General features: G+C 38.3%; 1 protein-coding gene across 2 annotated transcripts; it reads right to left on the bottom strand.

The window, feature by feature from the left end:
- Nucleotides 1–2182: 2182 nt before the first annotated feature.
- Nucleotides 2183–8128, bottom strand: polr3gla (RNA polymerase III subunit GL a). Of its 2 annotated transcripts, none has more exons than XM_058404480.1 (8): nucleotides 7983–8128; nucleotides 5307–5425; nucleotides 5080–5209; nucleotides 4500–4562; nucleotides 4196–4252; nucleotides 4029–4099; nucleotides 3042–3167; nucleotides 2183–2925 (listed from the first exon to the last, which is right to left on the bottom strand). In XM_058404480.1, the coding sequence occupies exons 2-8, from the start codon at nucleotides 5418–5420 to the stop codon at nucleotides 2839–2841; spliced, it is 648 nt and encodes a 215-aa protein (XP_058260463.1). In that variant the 5' UTR covers nucleotides 5421–5425; nucleotides 7983–8128; the 3' UTR covers nucleotides 2183–2838. The 2 variants fall into 2 exon arrangements, with proteins under 2 accessions (XP_058260463.1, XP_058260462.1); XM_058404479.1 differs by lacking the exon at nucleotides 7983–8128 and adding an exon at nucleotides 6430–6748 and having other exon boundaries at nucleotides 2186–2925.
- Between the last annotated feature and the right edge of the window lie 1175 nt (nucleotides 8129–9303).

Genomic DNA, 9303 nt, shown 5'->3' with positions numbered 1-9303 from the left:
TAACTATAACGATGCCTCTCAAGTGTTCATCTTTTCTGATCTTTATCCAGCATGAGACAGAAAGGTTGATCGTCTACGCCGTGCACATCTGAACAATCTGATACGTTTGACTGAAGAAAATATATATAATGTGTGTGTGTGTGTGTGAGAGAGAGAGAGAGAGAGAGTCTGTGTTCCTTATTCACTCCTGTGTTATGACCTGCTTTTCTGCAGCTGCCTTTCACAGTGTTGCACAACAGTTTTTCCATCACCTTCAGACAGGCACAAACACATACACACACACACACACACACACTGTGCAAAACTGTATGAAAGTACGTTAAACAGTGTACACGTCATCACACTTCAAGGTCAGTGCTGCTTCAGTCGTGCAAAACTTCACGGGAGAAAAACAGAGGAGGAGAATAAACGCATGGAGATCAACTGAAACCAGCGAGGCTAATAAAACATAAAGCCACGATTAGGGTAGGGTCAGACTCAGGGGTCAGAGGTCATTTCTGGACATTTCTCCTCATGCTTTTGCATTAACCATTTTATCAATTTTCAATACTTTCAAGTTTATTATTCAAATTCTGTCAGTTTTCTTTCCCTTTTTTTGTTTTTTAGAAAATTACACACACACACACACACGCCTCACCCTGCAGTATAACCTTGTTGTTTTTCAGTCTGCGTGTCTCTTCAGCAGGCAGTCCTGTTTCATAACCCTCTGTAACATTAGTATTATGTAGTATTGTGTAGTCGTGTCGGTTGAACGGAAAAAGCTTTCTTCTCATCGTCTTTCTCCATGAACTCATATAGTGTCATGAATCTGAAAGACTTTTACATTTACTCAAATATTTTGCTGTTATAATGTTAGAAAGCATCAAACCTCCAGGCTTCTAGTAAAAAAAATCCTGCTGGAATTTTGGAAGTTTGTCGTTTAGGATCTTATTAAGAACTTTACTTGTACTGTATTGGAAATAATTAATGTTATTATTATTATTATATTATTGGAAATGTTATTGGAACATTACTGAAAATTACAAGGGATGAATAAAATATCTTCAAAGATTTTCTTTTAAATTAGAGTATTTTATACACCGACCAGGCATAACATTATGACCACCTGCCTAATATTTGTTGGTCCCCCCTTTTTCTGACCCGTCCTGCACTGTGTATTCTGACCCCTTTCTATCAGAACCAGCATTAACTTCTTCAGCAATTTGAGCAACAGTAGCTCGTCTGTTGGATCGGATCACACGGGCCAGCCCTCTCTCCCCACATGCATCAGTGAGCCTTGACCATCCATGACCCTGTCACCAGTTCACCACTGTTCCTTCCTTGGACCACTTTTGATAGATACTGACCACTGCAGACCGGGCACACCACACAAGAGCTGCAATTTTGGAGATTCTCTGATCCAGTCTGATCTATCCGCCATCACAATTTGCTCTGGTCAAACTCGCTCAAATCCTTACACTTGTCCATTTTTCCTGCTTCTAACACATCAACTTTGAGGACAAAATGTTGACTTGCTGCCTAATATATCCCACCCACTAACAGGTGCCATGATGAGGAGATCATCAGTCTTATTCACTTCACCTCTCACTGTATATATATACAGAAATCTAATAGAACTGACTGGAAAATATGGTCAATATTCTCATTTAAACACTGTACACTGTATTGTTTTAGATTTTTTTTGACAAAGGAGCTTCGATCCTGAGCTGGAGTTACTGTGCATGTGCTGCCCCCTGCCTTTACACTGGGTTAATGTGGAAAAACATTAGAGAGAGAGAGTGCTTGGGGATGATGTGATATCATTATTAATAATAATTATAAGAGAACTAGGATAAAGAGGAGAACAAGGTTATTTCAATATAGCATAGTTTAATTACATTTTCATTACATCATCTGTGTATGGAATAATTTGATGAATCACTTGAACAAGCCTCTTATTTGAGTTTTGTAAGATTTCTGATTTCCTGTTAAACATGCAGGTAGGTGGACTGGCTAAAATAAATCATGTGTACGTGTGTGTGTGTGTGTGTGTGTGAGAGAGAGAGAGAGAGAGTGTGTGTGTGTGTGTGTGTGCAACTCAGAAAATGTCTTACCCTAAAATACAGCACTTACTGAAGGTTAAATAAATAAATAAATAAATAAATAAATAAATAAATAAATAAATAAATAAATAAACAGCTTTACATTAGGAACCCTAACACACAGAGTAAAGAAATGAATGAAATGATGCTCTATTCAAACCCACAAACACTTCACAACACGTTTTAATTCACACACACTCTTAAAGTACACACTGCTTCAGGATTGTCATGTCCCACTGTCCCACCACACCGGGACCCCGGGTCCTTTATCTAAAATAAAGTTAATATTAAATAAAAGAAAGAGCTGAAATCGACGCTGCAGCTCTGCTCCTGTAGTCACCTGCGCCACCTTCTGGATGACGTCATTATTGCAGCCCTCACGTTACAGCAGCTCTTTCAGATACATTCGATAACACTAAAACAACAACTTTCACACACAGATTATTTCACAGCTTATCGTCTCAAACACATTCAGTGACAAATGAAAAATAAAGATGTCCCACAATGCAATGCATTCAGGAGAGGAGCAGCAAAAATATCGGACAAAACTGCTCATAAATGTAAACAGCAGCCATAAATCTCCTAAATCTTTAATATACACATGAATTAAAACTGGGGTTTATGCCATTTTGTACTCAACTCTGATGGAACAAGAATTAGTTAGAGTTAAATCTTGTTTAAACAATCGATTTCCTTACACAAACACACACACTTCTTCGTCTAAAAGAAAATCTTCAAATAAATTAAACGTTTTTTTTCAGTATGTGGCTTCGTCCATGTTGTCGTCGCTGTCGCCTCCGAAACCCTCGCCGTTGTCGAAGTAGGACATGATGTAGTCGGTCTCCTGAAACACACAGCCATCGGTCCACTCTGATTGGTCAGAAGGTGCTGATTCATTTAAATATACAATAATACAATAATATACACCAACTCATTTATATTCTAATACAAACATCTCACCTCCTCGAGCTCTTCTTCGTCGTACTCCTCTGCATCGTCAGGCTCTTCTTCTTCCTCTCCCGTCTTTTTCTTCTTCTCCTCGTCCTCCTCCTCGGATTGGTTCTCATCCTCTTTCTTTTCCAGGTTCTGTTGAGGCAGGGAATGTTTTTTACATCATATATATATATATATATATATATATATATATATATATATATATATATATTCACATATATTCAGAGCTCGGGATTTATTAGTAGTGCCATGTTGTTGTTGTTTTTTACCAAGGGTGCCCATAATTCTGGAGCTGACTATATGTTTTTTATCAATTTTTCCATCTTTCTTCTATTATTATAGATAATAAATAACAAAAATACAATGAATTGGACAGGATCGTTGCAATTATTTAATTATTACATAATTGTTATTGCATCATCTGTGTCTGAAATAACTGAGAATCATTTAAGAAATCACTTTTGGAATGACTTGAGGAATCACTTGGGGAATCACATTTGGAATTACTTGAGAAATCACTTTTAGAATGACTTGAGGAATCACTTGAGGTATCACTTTTGGAATCACTTGGGGAATCACTTGAGGAATCACTTTTAGAATGACTTGGGGAATCACTTGAGGTATCACTTTTGGAATCACTTGGGGAATCACTTGAGGAATCACTTTTAGAATCACTTGGGGAATCACTTGAGGAATCACTTCGGGAATCACTTGAGGAATCACTTGAAGAATGAGTTAGGGAATCACTTTGGAATGGCATGGGAATGGCAAAAACCTGGGGAATCATTTGTGGAATAACTTGGGGTATATAACGTGGTGGATTACATGGGAAATCACCTGAGGAATCACTTGAGGAACCATGCAGCTGTAAATACATTCTGAGCAGCCTTCTGACCAATCAGAATCCAGAAATAGACAGCCCTGTGCTATAAATATTAATAACACCACCACTGTTATAACACAGACATTACACATTATAGCAGGATACTTTACCTCCAGTTTCTGTATGAGTTCTTTGCCAGCAGCAGCAGGTTTAGTTTTGCGCTTCACTAAAGGTTTGGTCTCTGTGGACAGAAACAACAGTGTGTGTGTTACACATAAAGACATATTTGGGGTTCAGTTGTATTCACAGTGTGCTGCATCATGCCTAATTCACTCACTGGGTTTGCGCGACTTCTGAACTTTGATGCAGAGTTCTTTAGGGAGTCGAGTCCAGTCTGAAACATGAACACAATTTACTCACGTTATCAGTGGTGAGGTCAGGGCAACTCCACCATCATCAGAGGACTCAGAATACAACATGACCTACAAACATGGCCGGACTACACTTCCCAAAACATGTCTCCCATTACACCATCCACTACATATAGGCCTCACACAAACACACACACATGCAATAAACGTGTTGTATAACATTACAACATTCATAACACTGGTTATCCGACGCTTGGATGCTTTTCTCACCTGGAGTCCATTCGCTGTGCTTGGGCTCTCCATTCTGGTATTTATCAGAGTAACGGGCCACGTCTATTAACAAAAGGAAACAAAAAATCCCAGAAACAATGAATCTTACGACCCAGTCGTTGAGATCCCTGATGACCTGAGTACTGAGGAATGAGTTTCCTATTGTGTTTGGACAGTTAAACCCATACAGGCTTCATTGACATGCAAACAATGTCCAAAAGCCCTGACACTGGAGACTCCTTTCATAACTTCTAAATAAAGCTATTAACAGAAAATTTCACCATATTAACGACTACTGACATCTTTTTTAATTCACTTTTTTTGTTTTATCATCTGCTGTCTCTGTGTATGTTGTTATTATAGAGCTATTAAAGCATTAAAATGTGCATATTAACATAAACCTGCTCTACAATCAGGGCTGAAAATGAATCCTTTTGACCAATCAGATTTAAGACTTGATATGAACAGCGCTGTGGTAGAACATTTTCCTGTGTTCTCTGTATTTATTCATTCCTGTGCTATCACAAGCCCTTCGTTAGCCATGTGTGTGTGTGTATCGTTATTATTTCTATCTTTCCACCTTTCTTAGGTGCTGCTGGTTGGATGTGGAAGGGCAGGTTCTTGCTGGAAGCTCGGAATTCCTGTTTAAGAGCGAGCATGTAGTCCACCTCCTCTCCCGTCTGCAGAGGAACCGGTCTGAACTGCATGGGCTGAGAACAAACACATTACATTACATCAGTCACTGTAAGACATGTGTAGGATATCTGAGTGAGGATTAATGTGTTGGAGTGAAACCCGTATGCGTACAGGGTAGAGCGGTGAAGGAGCCTGGGCGCTGCTGGGTAAAGCTTCTCCTCTCCCGAAACCCAAAGAATCCACGTTAAAGGTGAAGAGACTCCGACCTCGACCTCTTCCTGACATCGTGTCTGAAGACAAACGCAGGATTAACGAACACACAGTGACACAACACCATCCTCCTCTGATGGACCTGATCTCCAGATATCAGTTTTAAACTCTTACTTAACTTAAAACACATAATAACATTAGATTTATTATCATTTATGACCAATTTTTGGTGAAATATTTAATTTTTACATTTAAGGTTGATAATTGATTTCTTCCAATGCTTTCTGAGTCTGTGCTGTATAAAATAAATATAAAATAATATATTTTGTGTGTATATCCAGCTCAAATATTTTTTTTTTGGAGCCTGATATACACACAAAATATATATTTACTATTTCTTTTAATTATTATTAAATAAATATAAATATATAAATAAATATAAAATAATATATTTTGTGTGTATATCCAGCTCAAATATTTTTGTGGAGCCTGATATACACACTAAATATATTTTTATAATTTTTTTTAATTATTATTTCATTTAGTCAAATCATTGTATCTGTAAATCCGTGACTATAAACATCCTGATCAGAAAAAACACACGATTCCTATCATTCATTAAAATATTATACATTTGTTAAAAAGTCTATAACCCATTAAAGACATTCTTATTACAATATATCATGTCGTGACGTCAGGTAAATGGTAATAAAGCATGTATACACTGAAACGGTGTACAGTAACACATTTATAACCATGAATAGATCTGTAATAACACAACTAACTTCATGTAAATGGTAATAAAGCATGTATACACTGAAACGGTGTACAGTAACACATTTATAACCATGAATAGATCTGTAATAACACAACTAACTTCATGTAAATGGTAATAAAGCATGTGTACACGAACACGGTGTACAGTAACACATTTATAACCATGACTAATCAGTAATATCGATAATAACACAACTCTATCGTCTTTTAACTAAATTTATAACCATAAAACTGTTCATTTTGACCTCGTGATAGATAACTAAAGCATTAAACCCATAGCACGTGAGTGGTTTTTTTTCCCCTTTACCTCTGACCAATGCTCAGCTCGACTCCTTCTCTTTCGGCCCCTTCAGTGCTAACCTGCTAATTAGCCTGCTAAGCTAACACTTTAGCTAACTCTCCATGTACGATAAATAGAAAAACATTTGTAAAAAGATGTTATCTTTATCTTTATATTCGGTTTGAAGTCGATAGTTTGGCGTTCTCTGTGAAGCCAACCCTCTGATGAACCACGTGGGCGAAGTCCACTTCCGCACCGGCATGGGAAAAGGGGGCGGATCCGGATGTCACGCGCCTACGCGAGATGTAAACAAACGTACACGTGCTCGCCTCTCGCTCTTCTTCTTTCGGCTTTTCCCTTCAGGGGTCTCCACAGCGAATCATCTCTCTCCACTTATCCCTATCTTCTGCATCCTCAACACTTACACCCACTAGCTTCATATCCTCATTTATTACATCCATATACCTCCTCTTTGTCCTTCCTCTTTTCCTCCTGCCTGGCAGCTCCATGTCCAACATTCTCCTACCAATATACTCACTCTCCCTCACTCTCCCTCCTTAATCTGTCCTCCCTAACTTTGTCCCCCAAACGTCCAACATGAGCCGTCCCTCTGATGTACTCGTTTCACACAAAGCCAGAGAGTTGTTGTATCTTTTACTTATTTTCTCCTCTTTTTTCTTTTATTACAGTGAATAAAGCTCTGATTTTGTCTTCACTCTGTTTGTCGTGTATTCTATTGTTCACAAACACGAAGGAACTCAAAACCTGCAACGATAAAGTTGAGCTCTTGTAATAATGAATGATCAGATAATCAGGGTTTGGTGTTGAGGGAGAAGTTTTAAAGCGACATCATACACCGTGAGGTGATTAAAGCATCCAGCAGGAGGCGCTGTTTCCTCCAGTATAGAACAGATCATTTCTTCTGAACAGATTCAACCTGAGGAGATGGGCAGAGAAAAGTCTTTCGCATTTCCTCAGAAAAGTCTTTCTCATTTTTCTCAGACAAAAGTTTCTTATTTCCTCCTCTGTCTCTGTACATTTTCAAAATAGAGGTGGATAAGGAGGGGTGGATAGATAGATAGATAGAGAGAGAGAGAGAGAGAGAGAGAGAGAGAGGCAAAGAGAGTCAGAGAGAGAAGAGAAAGAGAGAGAGGGAGAGAAGAGAGAGTTTGAAAGAGAGAGAGAGATACAGAGAGAGAGAGAGAGATACAAATAAAAAATAAAGCTTACTGAAATTGAGAGACAGAGAAAGAGAAAGACAGAGAGAGAGAGTCAGAGAAAGAGAGAGACAGAGAGAGAGAGAGAGAGTCAGAGAAAGAGAGAGAGAGTCAGAGAAAGAGAGAGACAGAGAGAGAGAGAGAAAGAGAGAGAGAGAGAGCGATGTTGCATGTAGCAGAACAGACAGCGTTTATTAACATGATCCTGTTCTACTTTGAACATTATAATGTTTTTAGATCAGAAATAAAGTTACACTGTATTGCCATAAATGTTATATGCCTTACAACATTTTTTACCCATAATGTCTTGTGTTTCTGATGTTAGTCTAACCTTGAGGTGTGAGGTAAGGAGTGTTTACTCACAGGAACTGTTTCCCAACAGCTCAAGTGTTTCAGCTTGTCAGAAGGTCATCGAAGAAAGACTTTTCCCATAACACCTACACACACAGGAATGTGGTGGCTCTCTTCAGAACATGTATATGGGCACGTAGTCTAGTGTGTGCTCGCTCACACACACACACACACACACACACACACACGGTGTATGGTTTAACTGGCAGGAGGTGAAAAGTAGGTCATCAGATGGGGGAACAAAAATGCAGGGAGTAGAGTGACCTTGTAGCACACACACACACACACACACAGACACACACACACACACATTGTACATAATCTGTGAAACTATTCAGTGTAGTTGTAGAAAAAGCAAACCCACATAACGCAAACAAGTGGAGAATGTTGTGTTGATGTCGCTGGCTTCCTGTTTTGTCTTGTTTATGTATATTTTCTCTCGCTTGGCATTGGCCAAGTGTATTTCCTCTAAGCTCAATCGTCTATAAAGTGCTGGTTAACAATATTGATACAGGAGACACCTAAAAAAGAGGCCTTCTGCAGTTTTCTCAGCTAAAGCAGCAGTCAGAACAATTTGGCGGAAAGCCAATTCACCGAAGGGGAAAGGACGTGACAAGAGAACAGTATATTTTTGCACTTCCCTGTTGATTAGCCTCCTGGTGGTCCAGCATCAGGATCCGGCGCTTTCACTGACCTGTCCCTGGTCCGAATCCTGGGCAGGGCGCTAACCAAGCCACTGAAGAGCTAACACTCAGTGCCGACCCCAAGCCCAGATAAAATGGTAGGGGTGCGTCTGGAAGGGTAAACCTGTGCCAAATCAAAAAACATACGGACCAAATGATCCGCTGTGGCGACCCCAAACAGTGAGCAGCCAAAACAACAACAACAACAACAACAAACACTTCCCTGTTGATTGTCTTTTAAGATTGAGATAAAAACAGTAGATGGAGCAATGACACAAACACGACATATCAAGCTTATTCAATTCCATTTTATTAGTCTTGTGCTGTTTACAGTAAATAAATCACAACATTGCATCCAGAAACAATTTGAAATTTCAACTAATCTTTCATTTAATCTTATTTCATTTAACTTAATTTAATTTAAATACATTTTAATTTAATTGAATTTAAATTATTCGATTTATTAGTTTATTTAATTTAATCTTATTTATTTAACTCAATTTAATTTCATTTATTTATTTAATTCCTTCCTTCAACACATAGAGTAAATGGCTTTAATTGATTATACATAATCAACTTCATAGCATATAACAACTTGACTATGAATACTGAGAGAAGGTTTATATAATAATGGTCATTTAATAATTAAT

This window comes from Hemibagrus wyckioides, linkage group LG12, assembly GCF_019097595.1.
Source record: "Hemibagrus wyckioides isolate EC202008001 linkage group LG12, SWU_Hwy_1.0, whole genome shotgun sequence".
In the NCBI taxonomy this organism is placed as follows: domain Eukaryota; kingdom Metazoa; phylum Chordata; class Actinopteri; order Siluriformes; family Bagridae; genus Hemibagrus; species Hemibagrus wyckioides.
Note: the sequence above shows the minus strand (reverse complement) of the source record. Positions and strands in the feature narration are given on the sequence as shown.